Source organism: Ochlerotatus camptorhynchus, unplaced genomic scaffold (assembly GCF_037179485.1).
Source record: "Ochlerotatus camptorhynchus isolate MF236.1 unplaced genomic scaffold, CSIRO-AGI_Acam_v1.1 ptg000423l, whole genome shotgun sequence".
Lineage (NCBI taxonomy): Eukaryota > Metazoa > Arthropoda > Insecta > Diptera > Culicidae > Ochlerotatus > Ochlerotatus camptorhynchus.
This window is the reverse complement of record NW_027040909.1, coordinates 1660937-1684705: the sequence shown is the minus strand read 5'-3', so window position 1 is coordinate 1684705 and position 23769 is coordinate 1660937. Positions and strand designations below refer to the sequence as shown.

The 23769-nt window shown below is 40.7% G+C and overlaps 2 protein-coding genes across 10 annotated transcripts in view; both read left to right on the top strand.

The window, feature by feature from the left end:
* Cip4 (formin-binding protein 1-like Cip4) overlaps window positions 1-5009 on the top strand; it is a 209692-nt gene extending 204683 nt beyond the window's left edge. For all 9 annotated transcript variants that reach the window (XM_065233923.1, XM_065233919.1, XM_065233922.1 and 6 more), the window contains 3 exons: window positions 3418-3578; window positions 3654-3817; window positions 3877-5009. In XM_065233923.1, coding sequence (XP_065089995.1) covers window positions 3418-3578; window positions 3654-3817 — 325 coding nt within the window. In that variant the 3' untranslated portion in view covers window positions 3877-5009. The remainder of the gene's footprint in view (window positions 1-3417; window positions 3579-3653; window positions 3818-3876) is intronic.
* A 7186-nt stretch (window positions 5010-12195) lies between these two features.
* ari-2 (E3 ubiquitin-protein ligase ari-2) overlaps window positions 12196-23769 on the top strand; it is a 68724-nt gene continuing 57150 nt past the window's right edge. Inside the window, exon 1 of the mRNA XM_065233932.1 lies at window positions 12196-12967. Within this exon, the coding sequence (XP_065090004.1) occupies window positions 12898-12967 (70 nt within the window). The 5' untranslated portion in view covers window positions 12196-12897. The remainder of the gene's footprint in view (window positions 12968-23769) is intronic.

Below are 23769 nucleotides of genomic sequence, written 5' to 3'. Positions count from 1 at the left end.
TTTAGCCAAATCACGGCTTGAGACGTTGGGATTTGCTTTAATCATCCGCTTCACCTTTCCCTCCGTCTTTTTGTTCTCCGGTCCCGGTTTTCTTCCAGCTCCTTTGCCGTGGTCCAACGTCAACCGCTCCTGGAACCGCTTCAACACTCTGGAGACGGTTGAATGGTGAATGTTCAACATTTTTCCCAACTGCCGGTGCGACAGGTCAGGAAATTCCAGGTGTTTGGAAAGAATTTGTTCTCTCAACTCGCGTTGGTTCACCTCCATTTTCGTTGAATCGAAAAACACGACTTCGAGTTTGACAGCATGTACACAATACACATCAATGAGAAAGTGTGCAAAATGTGGTTGATTTTTACCCAATGGTAAAAAAGTTATGCCCTGTTGAATGTGTCGCAATAATTTCGTGTTCGCCCTTTATATAGTGTGACAAATACAATCATACTCTATCTATTTTTCAACCCAAAAAATGCCGGAAAATGGAATAGAACCGAGCCGCCCCATGGATAATTTTTAAAGCTTTTTAAATAATGTTCCAAAACGATGTTGAGGGAGTTTCACGGAAATTCCGACAAAGATTCCAAGTATTCTGAAGATAGTTCCAAAGGAATTCTAGAATTCATAGAATTCCAAAGGAATTATCAAGGGAATTCATAAAAGAGTTCCAAATAAATTCTGAAGTTCATTACAAAGCATTTTCTGAACAATTTCTAGAAGAAAAGTATGCTACAGGATTTTTTGTTGTTGTCTTTATTAGAGAGATTTTTAGCCGTTGGCTACTTCATCTCTATAAAACAGAGGGTCTCAGACGGAGCTTCTGCCTGCAAATTTTGTTACGGATTTTCGGCTGTAGTCAAATAGAAGCAATTATAACAGATTCCAGTAAAAGACTAACAATACAGGCAACGAAAAAAAAGCAATCTGGTACATCAAAGTTATGTAGGGTTCTGAAAGAGGTCGGAGCTCCACCGTAGGAGGGGTAATCCCCCGTCTGGCAGAGATGTCCCGTCAGCTAAAAGAAAGCTAAAAGGACCTATATGTTGTTCTATAGCCCAGCGTCCTTGAGGAAATAAATAACTGTCGCGAAAGTGGAAGGTTCGTCGCCCAGTATGTCAATAATGCTGTTGGGAAGTGCGTACTGCTCCCGTAGATGTTGGTATTGCGGACACAGGCATAGCAACAATCAATTTGAAACTAACTATTTTCAATTGGCTCACTACTTGACTAGCCTATTGGTCCCAAGCAAATCGATTAACGTACCCCATTCTGGTCAAAATTCTAGTACTACACTATGTTTGTATCGATTCGCTATGAAAGTTTGACAGATAAAATGAGGGGTTAGTGGATTTTCATATGTTTCGAGGGGTGCATCGATTAGCTTGGGACCGAAGAGAGTACCAGAGCTGAGCCAAAAAGTTGAGCTCGTTTCTTCGGGACCTTCTATGGGCATAGGATGTGTTCCACCGATGCAGTGGTTCCGCAAACGTAACACTACGTCCCACCAAAACTATGTGAGATCCTTGTATGACCTGTCCTAAGATGAGAAACTACCTTCTGGTCCCGTAGTTTCGACATATCCGTCCACTTGCTCGTCGTTTCTTTGATTCTTGGGATGCAGAGGGGTTGGGATTGGCACCACTCTGCTTCCCAGGCTTCCCACATTTTGTTGACTATCCATCGCTATATGTCCGGTAGTGGCACTTCGTCGGTGTAACGGGGGCCAGCTGGTCCAGACCCTGCCAGGCTGTCAACTTCGCTATTTCCAGGGATACCGCAGTGGGATCGTGGTCTCCACAATACCCTGTATCCAGGGGTGAGTCAGGGTCTCAGATGTAAGGGCTTGTATCACGCTGTACGAATCGGATAGCACCAGTATGGGCCGGTCCGAGGGTGTTGTAACGGCAACAAAGATGGCCGCAGCTTCGGCGGAGAAAACCGAGCATTGTGGCGGTAGGCTGCTACTCATCGGTGCTGAAATTCCGGCTACTCCAATTCCGACCCCGGCTCGAGAAAGCGATCCGTTCGTGTATATGTGGGCATGAGTTGGGTAGTCCGAACCTAGCAGTTCGGCTACTGTTCTCCTCAGCGCTGCAGAGTTATCTCCAGCCTTGAACCTACTCTTTATCCGACTCACGATTTTTGGTGGAAGGGCAGAATACCCGCTACGATGCATGCGGCATCGATGGGCGCTGACGGAAGAAGACCGGAGACAATCCGACCGACAACAAGAGCTTTTTTGTGGCGATGCACGTCATCTCACCGTACAGTAGGTGACTATCGATGACGGCACTTGTAACCCGGAAACGAGTGTCGCGATTGTTAGACCGGTGGGGACGTGAGATGGTACCGATCAAGTTGATCCTACTGCCGCAGTCGTTCTTGATCGCCTTAAAGTGCTGCTCGAAGTTGAGGGACCGGTCAACGAGTACCCGCAGAATACGGACCGGCTTCTTCTGGACTGGCACGTGGCACCTGTCGCTTTTGATGGCCGAAAGCTGGAAACCTACCGCGCTGGCCCACCCGGCTACAGCGGAGACTGCTGCCTGGGCCTTGATCCTGTTACGTGCTGCTGTTGGGCCGGTACTAACGATAAGTACATCGTCAGCATACACTAAAATGTAAACATTTTTCGGCAGTCCTCCGAAAACTCCGTTCATGGCCACAAAGAAGAGGGTAACGGCGATAACTGAACCTTGTGGGACGCCCGTCTCTTCTCCGAAAAGCTGGGATCTCATGTTGCCAACTGTGACTCTGAAAGAATTATTTTGAATTAGAGTGAATTCCCATAGATTTCCGGAGATAATTTCTAGAGAGTTTTGCAGACAATTTAAGCGAATACCATAGAGAGTCCCATGATGAATTTTGAAGAAATGCTGAGACGATTCTAAGACATATCTTGATCCAGACAAATAAAAAAATCGGACGAAAAAAGAAAAACAAGATGAAAAATTTTGAGAAAATTCCAAAAAATGAGATGTTTTCAGTTTAATAAATAAATTCTAGATTCTATCGAATTGATTGACTTCATAAAATGTCTGATCTCAGATCAATGCTTGGAAAAATTTCAATTTTAGTAAAAAAACTAAAATCTCTGACTTGAAGAGATTCTACACCTACCTGAAAAAAACCTGAATTATATTGAGTTATCAAGGGATCCAAAGGCCTGAAAACTATATGAATTCTAACAACCTTCATTACTCGAATCAATCAAACTAGCGTGTTAATTTTCCGATATTAATTTCCCATTCAAGTAGTCATCACCCATCTCTTTTACTTCAGAAAACTTTCGCCTTGATTTTTTTGTTTCATTCATTCTGTAACATGCATGCGTGCCAAATGAATGCGAGCCATGATTCCGTAGCAATTGGAACCCTTTATTTGACTAACCTATTCGTTCTTCCACTCCACCTATTGCAGTAGTTCCGCAAGTCCGGAAAGTGGCCTTGGAACGTCCCACACGTCACTTCCCGGTTCCGGTCAAGGAAGCACCAACGATCAACCCATCAACGACGAAATGTATTTCGAAGCGGAAGCTTTGCCACCGCTCGGAACCTGCAAAGCACTGTACCCATTTGATGGTAGGTTCCCTCCCGTATCTCTCGCTGATTTAATTGAAACTGCATGATGCGATTTTCTTTCATTCTTTCTTTCAGCGACGAGCGAAGGAAGCATTCCAATGTCGGAGGGTGAGGAGTTGCTAGTGATAGAACTGGACCAGGGTGACGGATGGACCCGGGTGCGACGGTTATGCGGTCCCAATGGTTGGGAGGAAGGATTCGTACCGACAAGCTACATTGAAAGTACGCTGTATGCGTAGGTGAGTCGTCTTTGGCATCCGTTTGAATGTTTCAATTGCAATGCGTTCTACTATTTCAGTGTTGATCACAACGCACTCTCGATTCGAAATGATACGCAAGTCGCGATAATCTAATCGTGTCGTGTTTTGCAAAAGCCAACCATTCTCGTTAGCCACAAATACAAAACACTGTAGAAAAGGTATTGGTTGCCGGATAGAGGGCCACATAAAACTCCTGTAAATATCTAAATAAATTCCCTAAGGTAAGAAATAAAACAAAAAATCAAGAACACTGAGCTACTATTCATAATAGTATGGCAAACCACAATGCATTCAGAGAAGGAAACCTAACGAAATCAATTAACGTATAAGGTCATGATAAATTATTACTTATGTATTCGTTCTGGTATATGTGCAAATCGAATCAGCTGTTAGCTGCTGCTTGATTCTGTTCTGAATGTTTCAGCTTTCTTTTACTGAGCGATCCAACGAACGAACGAACTCCTTGGGTTCGTTTAGGCGTTACTATAGAAATTTGATTATTACAGTATACTTTAACATGCGATAGTAGAACAATTTAGGTTAGTTATGTGACAAACCGGTCTGTTTTTTATTCAATTGAACGTGCGCGAGCGAATGATCGAGATGAAAAGGGATGCTAGGATTGCAGACAACAATGCTCAAAAGGAATAAGATTTATTTTTGTTTTATTAATTTTGTAAAATAGTGAACACTAAATTCATTAACTAATCAAAGAGCGAACGAAGGAATTGCCTGTCCATTTCTTTCAAAAATCGTCGCTAACATTGCCATTAATCATTATAAAAAAGAGAAAACAAACAAAATTTAGGAGAGTCATTTAATTTTCTTTTCTTCGAAAGAAATCTTGCGTATTAAAAAGCTTCACTCATATCTATAAATTACATAGTAATGGAAACAAATGAAAAAAACAACTGTGTATGACAAGCTACCTACTGAAAACAGATGGAAATAGAGCATAGAGCATTATATTGTTACAGAAGAAAAAAACAAACATCAATAGACATTTCGCATGATAATGGAAATCTTACCTGAATACACGCAGAGCGCTACTACAGCAGCAGTGCTTCAGAATTAGGACTTCAGAATGTTTCAATCTTCAATCTACGTTCCGCAACCTACAACAGACATCTACTGCATTGAAACTTGAAATAAACTCAACTATTAAATCGAACTGAAGAACGTGTGTGGTTTTTTATTTGGAAAGAAACTTCTGCGCGGTTGCGACGAAACGCCTTGTCTGCAACATCTGCGACGGCGATCATCAATTGGGATAACAGTTTAAACACCTAAAGATCGTCACACCGAAAATAATCCTTCTCCGAACCTGAGAGAGCACCAGCAAGAGCATTTCGATGCTGTTGCCTTGCAATTAGAATCCGAGTCAAACTGTCAATTACCAGTACGTAGCCAGCAGATTCAACGACTTTTGAGTTCAATTTTGTGAACAGGAACACCATAACCTTGTCCTGCTGTTCGCCACTAAGCTCGCCCAAAGATCCAAACAGTGCCCGAAGGTATTGGATCCATTTACTGCCACATCCACGCCGTATGGTAAGCTTTTCATCGATGATTTTTTCGATTACCGCCTGGGATAGCTGCACTCGTGACATAATGATGGAAGCATTGCTTTGAGCCGTGTGGGTTGATCTATTCGTACATAAGACCGAAAAGAGCAGTTCCATAGGAAAGTAGTTCAGAAGAGTTGCGTTGATGACGTTCAGAGGAAGTAAACGTTCTTGAAGAGCTTCAATCCGTTGTCGTTGAATAAATTTGGCCTCCCATTGAAGATTCCATTGTTTGAACCATTTGAGGCGAGGAATGCGAACGGGTATTAGTCCGAAAATATTCTGGATACAGTTAATGGGGACTAATTGACGCAGTTGATCCTTGTACGTGGCTTCGTTCCGCTTCATCAAGTCGAGATCATGAAAGTTCTGAAAATGAGGTTATAATTTCAAATGCAATCATCTAGTAAAACTTGACGACTCACCGCTATGCCTTCCAAAACGTACTTTACCAAATATTTGGGAACACTATACTGCTTCAGGCAGCATACGCTCAAAAACGTAGTCAAATTTAACACGTGATCCATTACCCGCACAGAGTAATCGGACCACTCATGTTTCACTTGTTCCGTTTCAAAATGACTCACGAGGATGATCAACCACAAATTCGATGCCGATATGCCTTCCGCCCGTAGATGGAAGATACGAAAATCGCTTCTAATTACGTCGGACCAGGTTACCTCCAGAATTAGGTTACGAATCTTCTGTTTGACCTTCTCAAACGCTTCGTTCGTGGAGCCAAATTCGAATTGCCAAGCATAGTGAGTTAAAATTTCCGTAACTACAGCTTTGAATCGAGTAAACTGTAGCGAATCGGATTTTGTTAAATCGTATAATAACTTCAAAGTTTTCCGCAAACCTTCACTGTGGTCCAACAATTGTTGAGTAATTTCAAGTTTCATATTCAACTTCAAACCCCGTTGGAACAGAGCATAAACTGTCGTTAGCAAAAGATCCATGGCTGCTGAATTGCTTGGAATTTCACTGAACAATCGATCAAGAATCACACCGTAAATATGGGCGATTCTGTGTTCAATCCAATAGTGTCTTTCGTTAGGATTCGGTATGAGAAAGACTTCCATCAAACGATCGGCAAGTTTTAATAACTGAGATACTAAAGTAAGGTTGTTGCCATCGCGATTACGGACCGCAGTGTAGCAACTTGTAATTAGCTTCCTCACAATTTTCTGATCAGCTTCCCTATGTGGCTTGGGTAGATGTGGTACCATTTGGAGTGTTTGGAGGATAAGTTCTAAGACCTCTTGCTCGTCTACTTGATTGTGTTGATCAGAAATGAGCATTGACAAATGGAACAACATCGAGAAGGGAAAATCGGTTATCAACTGACCAATGAGGTGACATTTTTGATCAAACCTGTTGGAATTTTAGACGAATTTATAATAATTATGTAATGTTGATTGAATTCGTTTACTTACAGCTTTAGGAATCGCGTGAGGAGTTGGACAACTCTGGTTTTCTCTCGGGTAACAGCTCGGTTTTGAAAGAAAAAAGGTAGATATCGGAAAAATTTCCGAAACACATTAATCGATAGAGCAGTGAAAGAATTGACTTCCATTAGAATTACGAGAATTTCGCAACTCAATGCGATCACTTCTGGATCGGATGAGAAGCAGCTAATCAACGTAGCTACAACTTGTTGTAATTCATCGTCCTGAGTACGCTGCCGCTTTACAAGCTCGTATAAACCACGCAATGTGATTTTCTTCTTGTTGAAAATGTCCGTGTTCATTGAATAGTAGTTATGAATATTTCACTATTGAAATGTCCTAGATGAAAATCAAAACAGTTGACAATCAAAGCAGACAACGTTATGTATCTATATAACCTCACTTTTGTTAAACACTGAACACGTGATGTGTGTCCAAATGCAAAGTGATCACATGGCATACTCTTCATCAAGGCATAAATTTGAAATCATGCATAGGGTAGAGCGCTACTTCAGCCTAGCCTAGTTCCTATTTTCGTTCTATCAAGTAGAAAATAGCAAAACTAACCACAACGTGAACAAATTAATAATATTAACATTGCTCCGATACCTTTGTTTAAAAGCACCCGGATCTGATCCGTTATGGCAAAGTGATAGCTAAATCTATTGTTGAACTGTCAGATTTGCCGCAACGGATCAAATCCGGATACATTGTACATGTGGCGCATAAGTATAATGGTCCGGGAGATCCATTTCTGTTCTGTGTCATTGGGTAAAGCTACAACAGGTTTAACATCCGTTGATACTAGAAATCCTCAGAAGAAGAGATGAGCGGAGAGAATGTTTTGAACCAATCGAACATTCCCATTCGATTTGTTTCGAGGATTTCTCGATGAACATTTCAAATGGTCCTATCTGCTTTGATCGATTCTCTTCATCGACTTTCTCTTTCGTCAATAACTCAGCTGCAAAACCTTTTCCTGTTGTATTTGACGTTTTGGACGCTAGATAAGAACCTCCTTTATCAAACTATGTGGTAGAATTAGCGCGAAATCTGTTTGCATAGCAGTGGTTATGAAAAGAGAAAGTCGATGAAGAGAATCGATCAAAGCAGATAGGACCATTTGAAATGTTCATCGAGATTTCTTATTCTTACAAGAGAATATTCGAGATCATAATATGATACACATTTCAAAGGGTCCTATCTGCATTGATCGATTCTCTTCATCGACTTTCTCTTTCGACAATAACTCAGCTGCAAAACCTTTCCCTGTTGTATTTGACATTTTGGACGCTACATAAGAACCTCTTTTATCAAACTATGTGGTAGAATTAGCGCGAAATCTGTTTGCATAGCAGTGGTTATGAAAAGAGAAAGTCGATGAAGAGAATCGATCAAAGCAGATAGGACGATTTGAAATGTTCATCGAGATATATGAGAGTATTTTGTTTTCCTTGAGTATTGTAATCAAATAGAATTTCAATTATCTTTATTTTACGTGTGCTTCTCAAGTCGCAACTAGTTTTTAGAATCAAAAATAATATTCTAACTCCATTGATTAATTGATCTTTGTTGGTTAATTAATGGCACCAAGAAATGTGCAAAATATTGCGATGCATTCAATTATTATTTTGCACGTACTTCGACTCGAAAAGAAAGTCATGTGAAATGCTAGCTTCTAGCAAGGGTTGCAAGATAATTAACATACAAAACCCTGCTGCAATATTTTATTTTGTGTTTTCCGCCCATCTCTCCCTCTGAGTATTTCTTGTTTGCTACTGAAGATCAGCATCTCAACAGCTATCACAGGAAGGACGTTTTTGTTAAATAAAAGGACGGTTTTAAATCTGGATTCATTTTGGAAAGTGATGCATGATATTAAGCATGATGCGCTGATATTCAAAACCTGGGATTGAACCTATAATCTTCTGCTCAGTAAGCAAAAACGGTTGCCATTAGGCCACTGAGCCCCGTATATCACACTAAACCAAGGATCGTCTGCTTGTGGTGTGCGCTACTAGCAACCGGTGGAAACTAACGATCTTAAATTGGCTCACTACTTGACTAGCCAATTGGTCCCAAGTACATCTTTAAGCGTACCCCATTCTAGTCGAAATGGTAGTACTACCAACAATCAATACGAAACTAACGATTTTAAATTGGCTCACCACTTTAGTAGCCTATTGGTCCCAAGCAAACGATTAACGTACCCTATTCTAGTTGAAATTCTATTACTACACTATGTTTGTTTTGATTCGCTATGAAAGTTTGACAGATAACACCAGGGGTGTGTGGATTCATGCAGAACATGCAGGGGTGAGTGAAATAGCTTGGGACTGCTTGGGACCGTTGTTCTGGTACTGAGTGAGCCAAAAATAATAATGATTTTCTTCGGGACCCAGTGGTCTTAGAGTTACCTCTATGGTACTACCAACAATCAATACGAAACTAACGATTTTAAATTGGCTCACCACTTTAGTAGCCTATTGGTCCCAAGCAAACGATTAACGGACCCTATTCTAGTCGAAATTCTAGTACTACGCAATGTTTGTTTTGATTCGCTATGAAAGTTTGACAGATAAAATGAGGGGTTATTGGTTTTTCCTATGTTTCGAGGGGTGATTCGACAAGCTTGGGACCGAAGATAGTACCAGAGGTGAGCCAAAAAGTTGAGCACGTTTCTTCGGGACCTACTTGTCTTAGAGTTACCTCTATGGTACTACCATAGAGGTAACTCTAAGACCACTGGGTCCCGAAGAAAATCATTATTATTTTTGGCTCACTCAGTACCAGAACAACGGTCCCAAGCAGTCTCAAGCTATTTCACTCACCCTTGCATGTTCTGCATGAATCCACACACCCCTGATGTTATCTGTCAAACTTTCATAGCGAATCAAAACAAACATAGTGTAGTAATAGAATTTCAACTAGAATAGGGTACGTTAATCGTTTGCTTGGCACCAATAGGCTACTAAAGTGGTGAGCCAATTTAAAATCGTTAGTTTTGTATTGATTGTTGGTACTACGGTACTACACTATGTTTATTTTGATTCGCTATGAAAGTTTGATGGATAAAATGAGGGGTTCGTGGATTTTCCTATGTTTCGAGGGGTTCATCGATTAGCTTGGGACCGAAGATAGTACCAGAGCTGAGCCAAAAAGTTGAGCCCGTTTCTTCGGGACCTTCTGGTCTTACAGTAAGTTTGTCGACTATGCTCGACAGTTATGTTTGACAGTTCGATAGGTAGATTTTGGTTTCAGTCTCCGTAACTCTTCTATTATCAACTCTGGGTAGCACGTACAAAGGACTTGGTCACTACACACATCTCGGACTGTAAGTGTACAAATTCATTGGTGTTGATTTAAATGTTATTTTTTTTTCCTTTATTTTAACGTCGGTCTCTGTTCCGCAATCTAGTGCCAATCACCGACGGATAATTCAAATGCTATGATTTACTTACTCTTTGCATATCTATAGTAAGCTATGATCCTAATCTATCAATTACTTTAAAGAAAAACAAATTTCAACAACTGAGTGAAAGGTTATTAACAAATGAGCAGTTGGTGTGAATAACTGTGTATGCCAAGCATGGGCACCTGTCTTTTCGTTAGTTGACTTGTCATTTGCGGTGTGATAGTTTGGGACTCGTAAGATTCGAAATTAAGGGTTTGAATGGATTGAGTTGATGAATAATCAGAAGCTATGGAAGCTGCTCGTTCTTTTCTAAAACCGGTCGAGGGTGAGGGTCTGAAATCCTTCCAAAGATCACTCAGTGGCCAGTGGACGCAAACCAGGTGTATATAAACCCCACTTAGTCTCTGGCTACCGTAATGCAACCGAGCGTTCCATTTTATTAAGAATAGGTCTAGGTATAGGTACAAAAAAGTCTTTATTGAACTAATTGTAGATCTAACGAAAACCAATTATTTGGGCATTGGATCATTGAATCACGAATGTGTTTGCTGCTCTATCACTGACAAACCGACAGTAATGATCATTCAAATTATAAAGAAATTTCTGCCCAAAGCACAAAACTGACATCTGCCGCCGTATTCGCGGAAAATATTTATCCTAGCCACGAACACGCGTACAAAATTTATGAGTTGGTTCGTGTCTAACAAATTAGACAAATCTCGATGAACATTTCAAATGGTCCTATCTGCTTTGATCGATTCTCTTCATCGACTTTCTCTTTCGTTAATAACTAAGCTGTAAAACCTTTCCCTGTTGTATTTGACGTTTTGTACGCTAGATAAGAACCTCCTTTATCAAACTATGTGGTAGAATTAGCGCGAAATCTGTTTGCATAGCAGTGGTTATGAAAAGAGAAAGTCGATGAAGAGAATCGATCAAAGCAGATAGGACTATTTGAAATGTTCATCGAGAAATTATTTTTATCTAGATAAAACATTTCTATGGTTTTAACAGATGGGATCGCTGCACTTTTGAATCGGCAGTTATGGATTCTCGATCTAGAGTTAAGTTTGAGTTTCATGTCGGTTTGTCGGTGGCTCTATTACCAAACAGGCTCCCTCAAGAGGAATTTATTATCTATATTGTCTATATTTATCTATATCTATACCTTCAAACCTGGTCGAAGTTGAAGTAATGATATTTCGGAGATCTGGCGTGTTATCCAGCTGATCCATGTTTTCCTTTTTCGATGATGACGGAGACGACAGATTTGTTAGCTTTCACCTTCGCTACCGAACTATACCCCTCATAGGATCGAAGTATTTTACCGCTGATAACGATGAAGAAAAGGCTGCTATATTAATCGGTGCCATTGCCATTGCCAGGACCGAGCCCAGACCAGGCCAATTCTGAACAATAACTATTTACAAGGTTAACTTTGTAAATATTCTGTTGCTCACATTACATTAGGAGCCGTTCCATTTTTAGCGAACATAAGTAGATTTTTACTCATTTTTGAGTAAAAATGGAACGAGCGTGATTTCAATAAATCTGTTGTTCTTTGCCAAAATGCAATTCAATCGTTGTTCTTTGCCACCGTAGGGCATGCTTTTGTCGACTTTATTTTTGACATTTTTTTCGTAATCGTTTTGTCGACTTCCTTCGTAGTAGTTGTGAATTATTTACACATTATTCCGTAACAGGATTGGTGAAATATACCACATCACTACTGTAAACTAATATTATGTCATTATGCCGTACACCGACATAATTTAAGGTGCAGATACCAGCTGCACCTTGGTTTACAAACAAATGATGTTGAGCTGACAATGACACGCGCTTGTTGGCGCTTACACTTTTGGTGTACTGGGCCGCTAAAATGAAATTGACATTAATAACTTTTTTTCAGTTTGTGTGCAGCTCCCTGCCTTGACGTTTGTGTTTTTTTCTGTCGTGCTCAAGTTTACTACAAACTTTACACTAAAATACGTAGTGGTGCTCCTTTTCTCGCGTAACAAACTCATGACGATTATCTCTGACGGGGGTTTGTTTGTTTAATATTTTCTACCATCGGAAACGGTTTCCCTTGATTATTATTATTGGCGAGGAAGTGAGAAAAAAATTCAGTTCCCGTGGGTCGGAAAAGTGATTGGTGCGTGCTGGTGAAGATGCTTCCGGGTGCTTCCTGATTTCGGTGGATTAGCAGTTTTGGCTCAGCTTTTTTCCCCATCAATATCAATCTTCCGTTGTGGCCCCACCAATAGCAGTAGTAGCCGCAGTCGCAGCCTTCCCACTCAGTCCGAACGTGCCGAGAAGCAGACGGGAAAAGTGCAAAATTCAAGGTTGAAACAAAAATAATTTCCAGCTTAGCAGTAAAAGCACTACCGTGTGAACTTCAGCAAAAAGAAAGAAGGTCAACGGAAGGGTCTTGTAGTGTCCTCCAGAAAGTTATTTGATGATTGGAAATACCTCCATAGTGCTCAGTGAGTTTCCGTGAAATTTTGCAGTGAGTCTTGGGGACTGTTCCCTGCGTTTAGCGAGGCAGGCAAGTGATTCTGTTGGGTGCTGTAAAAAGCTGCACCTGAAAACGTCAAAATAGAAGCAGTTTCAGGCGAATTCAGATCGCGCAAGATGGCAGACCAGGAATCGGATATGGAATACTCTTCGGATAATGATGAGTTTGAGGATTACTACAATTCAGGTGAGTGGTCGACCACTTCCTGCACGATGTTACGGACCCCTGTCTCGCGAAATGTGGACGGGAAAGGTGCATAACGTCTGTTGGATTTTGTGTTTCTTTTTTTCCTTTACCTGGTGGTCACGGTTCGAGGAACGCAGGCAGGGCTGCCAAATTGATGCAATTTTTTTTTCTGTGTAGTCTGGAAAACAAAATCAGTAACTAAATAGTCCTAACTGTAATAATATCAGGTCAAAAAAGTAATGGGTAATCAGTTAAAAACCTCTTAAATAAGTCCTCTCTAAAGGCACGATCGGAAAAAGATAAATAGAAAATTTACCAAGAGTTTTCAACTGGTTATTGTGCAGCTTTTTGGATAACGAATTTCTTTTGTTGAAAATTACTTTCATTTGTTTAGCAAGGTAACGATTAACATTTGAAAGATCATCAGTATTATTCTCGTATTAGAACTTAATTAAAAATCATTTCTTTCAATGCATAGTTTTAAGGGTAGCAGGCGAGACGACAACTTTGCCGAATATATCAAAATATTTCTTGATATATACAATTTCTTAGACATTAATAACAAACATATTTGTAAAACAAACAGTCTTCAGTCCAAAAAGCGATTGTCTACCGTTCATACAAATCTTTGGAAACAAATGTCTACGTGGAGGGAGGGGGTTTGAAACCTCTTAAAAACGCACTTTTCTCAAACCAAAGAAAACAAGCAACTACATTTGCATTCTCGGTGGAGGCAACTTTCGATATTTTGTGCTGAGACCATCGCAGTAGCTGAGAGCATTCCAATTGCCAAATGGCCTTTCCTACTAACCCCGTAGTCTAACTTGCTCTGGTATACCTTACCTCCGGATTTACGCTGAAGTTCTTCTGGAATTGTCCTCAGAATCTCGAAGGTTTTGCCATCATTAGGTCTTCCAATCTAGGTCATTGGATGCAGTGGGATAACATATAGCGTTACACTCTAGATCTTTGCAATATTCTTCATTCTCCTAAAATCATCCTTTTTTTACGTTGCTTTGTTGACAGGCTGAGGCCGTTTGTTTCTTTATTTATCATCTGGCAGTGTAAGGGGTAACCCCTTTTAAAATACTACCTCCGTGTTGTAAAATGTTTTGTACATAATATCGTATTTCGTCAGTTATATAATACACTAACCTATGTCTAACTTTTATCGACAATTCCAAAACTCGAGGCAGCCCTTCTTAAAATTTGCTTCCGAAGTCGACCGTTTAATCGTAGAAGGCAGCATATTCCAATTTACCACATCTCTGACAAACATTGTGCTTGCGTAACCTGACGTGTTGTTCGGTGGAAGGATCAAATTTTGCGATCGACGGCTTTGAAACGGGATCAACTTTTGGAAGAGCGCTGGTGGGGAACACGTTTTGGCAAGTTTCCACAAAAAGGCACAAGATCGGTATGCATACAAATTCTGCAACGAGCAACCGATCAAGTTTGGCTGGAGATGACTCACTTTTGCGTACTATGGAGTTCGCGCTGGGGTTTACATGCAGAAGATCTCCAAACAGAAAATCAGAAAATGCGGCAGTATTAGAGCTTTGAACATCTTAAGCCGAACATTCGTGGGTGCGGCAGAAGCTGTACTATAGAGTGTGCTCAGACAAGCGTAGATTTTCCCGAATTGCTGATTAATTAGTCCATCCCACTCCAAGTCAGCTTGAAACACGAAACCAAGATTTACAGCTCTGTCGGTCCATTCAATGGGTTGTCCTTTCATGGATATAACAGGCAGCGAATCAGTGCGAACAGAGCTACGACGGCGTCCCTTAACGAAAATTGCCTTGCTTTTCGACTGCTTCACAAAAAGCTCGTTACGATCAGACCATTCAGCAACTCTCTCAAGGTCTTCGTTCATCATTCTTATTAGCTCACGAACACACAGGCCTGGTGTTACCATGAATGTTCTGTGAAACACTCCCTTTTCTTCCGAGATTCCATATTTCCTTGATAGCTAAAAAGGTTGCGTCCGAGAGAGCTGGAACCATAAACTCTGTTTGTCTGCCGTGGGTGACATCGGTCGCATCCTGATCAGCTGTTTCGCTCCCTGGTATGCCTTGGATGACGACGGTTTTGTTACTGTGCGCGTTCAACATTCCGATGATGTTCCCGACTAGGAAGTTTTCCTTGGTTTCGCCTCTATTCAACAGTGTTTGACATGTTTCTTTCGAGTGCGTGAAGATGATTGCTTTTGTGTAGTTTCTGTCTATGATCAGCTCTATGACTTTACTGATCGCTAGCAATTCCGCATTGGTGATGGAGAAGTTTTCATTTATTTTGTCCTTGAGGATAGATCCATGTGTACTGTCGTATACTGCCGTTCCGGTCCCGGCCGGAAGTTGTATACTGCCGCTTTCGACCCATCAGTGTAGATTTGGTTGAACTCCTTTTATCGCTCCTTGACCTCGGCAAAGTACTTGATCCATTCTGCTTGGCTGTATTCTTTTTTTTTCGCTTTGTGGTCTTCGAACAGCTTAGTGCGTATTTTTCTTCTTAAGTCCAGCTCTAGGTTGATCTCGTGGGTGGGCCACTACGTCGATGTGCTTTGCTGCAGTGCTTCCTTGTTCTATATTGCAGGTTTCCTCATTAAACCGATGGTGTTGGTTGTTGAGGAAGGTGCTCCGTATTACCTCCCTTAACGTGAGTTCAATGCGATCCTTGGTGGGCAGTTGACCTGTTTCCGCATGTATGACGTGAATCGGAGTTGATTTTAGGTATCTCATCGCCGACCTTAGATATGCATTTTGCAGCGTTTGGATCTTCTAGATATTTGTTGGGGCTGCCGCACCAACAATTTGCGCCCCATTCTCCATTCTGCTCGTTATGGCTGCGTTTCCTACCTTCACTAATGTTTCGGGATCTGTGTTGCTGCGTTTGATGATGCTCAGTATCTTATATCCTCTTTGACGACGTACTTGATGTGCTGCCTGAATGATAATGTCCTGTCCAGTACAAAGCCTTGGTATTTGTGTGTGTTGTTTATTTCGATTATTTCCTGTCCCAGTCTCCGCCTGACTCCGGGTATGTCTTTCCTGGAGAAGACAATCGCCGCGCACTTGCTGATGTTCAATTTCTGGTTGAGACTCTGCAGTCCGTTGTTTACTTTCTCTAACATCTTCCTACCTGTTTCTTCGACTGAATCCAGGTCATCTCCTATGATAAGTAGAGCGAAATAATCCCCTTCTCCTCTTGAATATCATACAACGCTGCGGTGTACAGGTTGAAGAGTATTGGGGAAAGTGGGCATCCATGGGGAAGTCCCTCGTTTACCACCACTTCCACTGTCCTCTATCTGGTTTGGACTTTCAGGATTCTTCAGTGCAGATTTTGTGGTTAACCTAGCCAAATGCTTTCGAAAGGTCGAGGAAGATTTTCATCCTAATCTTTCTTTTCGCCGTCGGCTCATTCATCCGGTTCACTACGTAGTTTACGCACGTTGTTGCTGAGCAGTTTCCTAAAACCTAACGAGAGAGCGGTAAGAGGTCTTCTAGGTCGTTTACTTCTACTATTCTATCCTTGACTGCTGCGTTTAACAGTTTGAGGTTGACGTTCATCAGTGTAATTGGTCTCCAACCCAATGGTTCTGCAGGGTTTCCGTTCTGCTTTCGGATTGGTTTAATGTTAGTGATTATCCATTACTCTGGAATTTCCTCGAGAACAAATACTCTGCTGATCATCTCCGCTACTTTGAGCTGCATTTCAGGCTTTAGAGCGTTGAGTATGGCGTAGGTCATCCCGTCTTCCCCGAGGGCAGAGTGGTTCTTCTTCTTTGCTAGGTTTGTCAGGATTTTTTCGTCTGTCAATTAATCAATAGAGTTAGAATATTATTTTTGATTCTAAAAACTAGTTGAATTTTAGAAGCCCACGTTATTATTCGTGATTAAGATCTAGTAGGAATAATGAGAATGATCGTTTGGCTCAGATTTTGGCGGATAATTTGGCTCTCCGTTCATCTCTTCTTCTGAGGATGTCTAAACTAGCAAGTGCTTGAAAAAATATTTACTGTGGATCAGAAGTATTAAATGACACTGTTATGTGATTTCCTCACTTGAACAAAAAACACCCCGAGCAATGCAAAAGGATCAATGTAACTATGATCGAATGTAATGCGACCAGCACGACATGGATCGTTTTTGTAGCTTAGTTATTGCTTACCTTACCAATCAGGTTAAGGCCCAAGGGCGTAGCCAGGTTTCGAGCTAGGGAGGGGCGAAAAAAAAATTACCATGGAAAATTTGGCCGAATGCCATTTCACCGAACGCCATTTCCTCGAAAGCCTTTGTGTTGCCGAGTTTAGGGGGGGCAGTCGCCCCCCCCTGCCCCTATCTGGCTACGCCTATGTTAAGGTCTTGTTGTCCTCTACTGTCCGAAGAAGTCGTCTCCACTCTACTCGATCCATGGCCACACTTCGCCAGCCTTGTAGTCTGCTTGGTCGATACACCTTGCCCGCTGCACGCCTTTTCTTCTTGTTCCTGTTGGGTCGCTTTCTAGAACCATTTCCACTGGGTCGTCGTGCGGCATTCTTACGACGTTCCCAGCCCACCGTAGTCGCCCAATTTTTGCAATGTGGACGATGGATGGTTCTCCCAACAATCATGGTTCATTCGCCTCCTCCACGTTCCGTCATCCATCTGCATTCCACCGTAGATGGTACGCAACACCTTCCGTTCGAAAACACCAAGGGTTTTCGTTGGTCCTCCACGAGCATAGTCCAGATCTCGTGGCCGTAGAGGACCACTGGTCTAATCAGCGTCTTGTAGAAAGTCAACTTCGTGCGGTGGCAAATTTCATTCGACCGGAGTCCAAATTAGGCACGATTCCCTGCCATAATGCGTCTTTGAATTTATCTGCTGGTATTATTTACGGCGGTCACCAGAGAGCCCAAATACACGAACTCATCGACCACCTCGATTTCGTCACCGTCAATCTGTACTCGGGGTGGGAGGCTAACATTGTCTTCCCTAGAACCTCTTCTTTTCATGTATTTTGTCTTTGATGCGTTGATGGCAAGTGCAATTCGCCTAGCTTCAGCCTTCAGTCTGATGTACGTTTCCGCCATCGTCTCAAAGTTCCGTGCCATGATGTCAATGTCATCGGCGAAGCCAAGAAGCTGGATGGACTTCCTTAGCTTAGTTATTAACGAAAGACAAATTCAATGAAGAGAATCGATCAATGTTGAATTCCAAAACATTGTTATAGAAGAAAATTATTGGGTACACTAGAGTTAAGTTTTTAACAGGTTCCAATTTTGGCAATATATAAATGTGCTAGTGAAATTTGATAATGCTTCCAGTGATATTCAGTGGCTCACTCTGAGTGAACGCTCACGAATCGTAAAATCGCTGATTGTGACTCTCTTAAACCGAAATTGACAGGTTGTATATGCCAAATACGTACTTACGTACTCTTCTTGTAAATTATAAGTTCAAAATATCATTTTAATAGGGGAAATGGCTCTAATGTTGGCCTATGGATCTAAGATTGGGCCCATCGCTAAAAATCTGCTATTTATCAATTTATCTAGATGAACGCGTCATTGGGACGGTACTAATGGATATTTTTGAACGCTATTGAAAATTTAGTCGATTAGGGGCATTTAGGCCGACATTACATCCATTTCCCCTATCTAATGATATTATAATTCTAAAAAATAAAACGAAATGAGTGCAAACACTAAGATACTCTTACTGGCTAGGCTTACGAGAGATTCCATAAATTTTAATCTAGGTTACAAAAATAAATTGTCCAAACTGTACGATTTTAATCGTAAAGAACTTTCAAAGCTGTATCTCAGTCATTATTCAACTTATTTTAGATCTATTATCTAAGTACTTTCTCAAGAAACAAACCTAATGAATATGGCAACACTGCAGTGCTCAGTACTGCACCACCAGCATGGTTCACTCGCCTTTCTAGACAGTAACGTCGCAAGCAGCAGTATAATCACCAAACAAGCATTGGTGTTATAAAAAGAGGCTGATGACTTCTAGTCTTTATGACTTAAAACCAACTACCATAAGGCAGTTTCGCGCGCGCGCGCGTGTACGGAATTCATGCCTACTTTTCCTCTACCGTCGTTGGCATTACATTATGCTTTGAATAAACCCCATCAGAAGAACAATAAAACTAGCTCGTTTGGAGAAACCTTACCACAATGTCTCATCTTCGACTACATATCATCAAAGGACCCTCGCTCTTTTGCGCCCACATTTCAATGAGCATTGTTGCCTAGCCAGCTCGTTTGGTTCCACCTGACCGCGTTCGAAGAATAATGCTTGTTCCGGGGGAGCAAGTCGGAGGAAACAAAATCCGTTAATTTCGATTCGAGACTTTTCCTGGAAGTGCTTCAGGTAGGAAGCGATTTTGAAGCTTTCGTTGGAAATGGTCGTAGGTTAATCTTTAAAGGCGGATAAATTTGATTTTGGGGAAAGTTTGTTCATCAAATTAAAAAATTGTGAAGCATTTTCCAAATTACTCACCAGATGCTACTGAGTTGGAACAGCAGTGTCATCGTGATGTCGCAAATAACCTGTTTTAAAGTTAACGCATGCTTCCCTCCCTTAAATTTTATGATGAATGACACCTGTGTCGGTACTTGGACAGGTAGATCACGGTTTGCATGTGAAGTTATTATTCGCTCCAGTGAAATAGAAAATTGGGTGCTTCTTCCAAGGACTGGACTAAGAACAAGTTGATGACGGCTTTCTTCAGCAATGCAGTGTCAAACTTCATAGATCAGCTTTATTTTCGTTTTTCGTGCACCAAATACAAATACACCAGGGTACAATCACAGAAAAAGTAGACATGAGGTTAATATGTACATAGGTTCGAGCCATAGATCGCCGGCTTGAGAGTCAATTCTCTACGGTTCATCACCTGAAAAAATGCGGTTTTATGTTGATAATTTCAAAACAATTGCTATTAATTTGAATTGAATTTGATGGATGCTAAAATTGAACAAAGTGTTTCAACAAAATTATGGTTTCAGTTAAGAGTGTTAATAGATAACCGTCGATAACGTTTGCAATGTAAATTCACCTTGAGAGATGTCAACGGTGCACAAATAGGAATTTGGTTCATTTAAATAAATATAAATGTTTATACTTTTATTCAAAGTAAAGTGAAAACAGGTTTAAAACTAAAATAGTTATGTTTGAATCAAATTCAAAAGCATGTTCAGTTCAACAATATCGAAATCAATCGTTGTTGACAGCATCTGTCGCCGACGTGTCTGTGTATGACTGGCGATGGTCGGTTTCTGTACGTGACGAATAAGAATGGGATCATTGTCTGATTGAACCGGGAACGATTGGCGGTGACAAAGGTGCAGCAGACGGGTAGTTCTTTCGCTGGGCATTTCGCAGGATTTGAAGTTTATGGCAGTGTCCGATGAGATCAAGAGCTGGACGGAGCAACACTGGAGCTGGTAAATACTTAGTGGACATGCACACGTTGTTTCCGGAAAAAATCCCATCAGTTATATTTGTCTACGGTAGATAGGATTAGTCCCTGGAAGAGATGTTCTACGTGGAGACATTACCCGAGCAAAGCTTGAGATCAAATTGAAATCAAATTTTGCTGTTAGGATGTAACTTATTTTGAATACTACAGTTGATCTCATTTTGGTTGACTTAACGTTAGCATCCATGCTTCTCATGCTGAAGGACTTGAGCTTAAATCTCACCCCGGGCAAGTTTCGAATGACCTCAAATGTGTTAAACAAAACAAATAAACAATAATCGTTAGTTCAACGACAGATGAACTTAAATTAACTTTTAAACAAGTTAAGTTGTTAAGTTGCTTTCATTTAAAAAGGCTTGACTGCATAATGAAAGCACAATATGATATCAGACCTATGTCTCGACAATTGAAATCAAAATAAGTTTTCATTATGATAGGAACTGCAAACTTTAATATCGATTTGCTTTCATTTTGTTAACGGACTTTGCTCTGGTATACGGTCCTCAAACGCCGGTTACCAGCATTGATGCTCTGTTTTGAAAACACTGTCTTACTTCCGGGGGAACCGATTGCTTGATTAGTTGGAATCATCTTAGTGTCTGCACCGCATTTAAATATGGATTTAAATGTATCGAAGACATTTGCTTTATCGCGCATTCAGAAATAATGTACAATAATAAATAAATATGTTTTTCTAAAAATAAACTGGAAAACCACGTTTAAAAAATAAATATTAATTTTTGTTTACAAAGCTCTCCAATCAAACAACAATATTTACGTTTATTGTAAACACGAATATATTAAAAATGAACGTATGATGATTTTTATTTCAAACATTGATGTCATATGTCTTTTAACATAAAATACGTTTAAATCAACCTAGTTTATTTTTGTGGCCAGAACAAGCTGAGTTTACGTTTGTATTTACCTCAAATATGTTTATTTCGATTATACTTTTTTTCTGCGTGTGACGTTACTGACGGTTATATATATATGCAATGGAAATTAGCATCGCTGAAACCGGCCACCATTTGCGCGTGGTTAAAAAAACATTATTTTGTATTCATTCGACATCCACTGTAAGGTTGGATTTATTACATCCTCTGCATATGTATCATACATCAAATGTAATGACAGTTCGGATCTAGGGGCAGATCACTTGAGGTGCATTTATTATAACAAAACAAATTAAATGCATTTTCTCAGTGCATGTTTTGCTGTGTGTAGCTTTAAGTGACACCTCCCACCAATACATGCAAGTATACATAAAGGGTTTTGTCCTGTTTTGTTGTTCGCTTCGGTTTCGCTCAAATCCACACTCCACGCTTGAGAAAATTAGTCCAGAAGCTCCTCGACCGAGAAGGTGCAAAATAATCCGTCGAATTTTCCGGTGGCAGCATTAGAAATCTACACCGAAATCGTGCAGAGCCTCCTCCACCGAAAATGCGAGAAAACTCCGTCGAAGCTCACTGCAACCTCCTTTGGCAGCACCGAAATCTCTCAGAACCCTTTTTGCCGTCAACACATGAAAACTCCTTCGAAAATCCCCTAGAAAATTTAGATGCTGCCAACGGAGGCTCCCAGAGACTTTCGACGAAGTTTCCACGCATTATCGGTGAAAGAGGCTTTGCACGATACCAGTGAAGAGATTGGATGCTGCAGACGAAATTTCCAAGGAATATCGAAGGCGTTTTCTTACGTTATCGATGGACGAGGTTCTGCGTGATTTCAGTGATTTTGGAAGCTGCAAGTGGGAATTTCTGGAAGTTCAAACGGTGGAAGAGGTTCTGCATGATTTCGAAGACTGCCAACGAAGGTTCTAGGAACTATGTCTTGTTGATAAAGGGTTCCACCAGGATTACGTTTGACTACATACATTACATTGGGGCTACATTGAGTCTGTTGATGTTGGCAAATAAATAAATTACAATTACATAAAGTATGGCCAATAAAAGATGATTTCGATGGCGTTTTCTTGCTATCTTGGTGGATGAGGTCCCATTCGATTTCGGTGGAGATTTATGATGCTGTAAGCGGAGGTTTAAGGAAACTTTAACGGAATTCTCATGCGTTCTCAGTGGAGGAGGTTCTGCATAATTTTGGTGGAGGTTTCTGATTCTGCCAGATTCGTCGGAGCATTCACGGTGGTGATTTTCGGTGCAGCCAATGGAAGTTTCAGGAAATCTGTACGGTATTTTCTCGGGTTTTTTTTATGGAGGAGCTTTCGCATGATTCCGGTGGAGATTTCCGATGCTGTCAATGGAGGGTCTACCATGTTCTACGGAATCTCGACGGAGTTGTCTCGCGTTCTCGGCGGAGCAGGTTTCACGTAATTTTGATGTTAGCAGCGGACATTCCGGAGGGAGCTTCTGCACGATTTCGTTGTAGATTTTATTTGCTGCCGTGAATTCTCTACTCCGAGTTATCTTTTCCTGTTGTGTTTATTTATCTTCGCCTCGATGCATGTATGTATGTATAGGTGTCACCGGAAAAGCGCATACTTTGTTTTGATGTTCACATCCCACTGAATGGTTGATGCAAACGATGGAAATTAAATGCATATTCAATAAGCATTCTAAAAGTGAGACTCCCCTAGGTTCGGATAATGGACAGCACCGTACAAGCAAGTTTTTTTCAGAATGCTGAATATTTTTGTATAAAACCTTCACGGGATGATTTTGCTAGACGCAATGCAGGGGGAAACAAATATGGTCGAAAAATAAGCTATCATAAAAACTACAAAATTATTTCAAAAACTATTTTTTCAACCCCTGAACCTGGCATAAGGTAATGCAGCGTATGAATGAATTTGATGAGAATTTCAAGGAAATTCAGAGGGTATTTCAAGGGAAGAATTGCTACGATAACTTGAAGTGAAATCTGAGGATTCCTTTCAAGTTAGATCTGTTGAACTCCAGAAGGAAAATGCCAAGGTAATTCTGAGTATAATCAAAAGGGAATTTTAGGTTTGTGCAGAAATGCAATACATCGGTACATGCTTTAATAAGCAATTTGTATATAGTAAGTTAGGTGTATATAGTAGTTATAGGTTAGTTGTAGGTGTAAATAGTAGTTTAAGTAGTCTGCTTTTTCCAATTTAAAACAAACCAATCCCACAAGGTGGTCATTCTCTAAAACAGGCCTGATAGGACTTGGAACTATAATTAAAAATAATTGAAATTTCAAAAGAACTAAAGTTTAAAAGACGCATCTGTGTCACTTGATAACTCATACATGTTAACCACACAAAAACAAGAAATAAAGATCATTTAAAGTTAAAAAAGTGCCTCTGCTCATTTCCGCTTCGGACGGCGTGGCAAGCA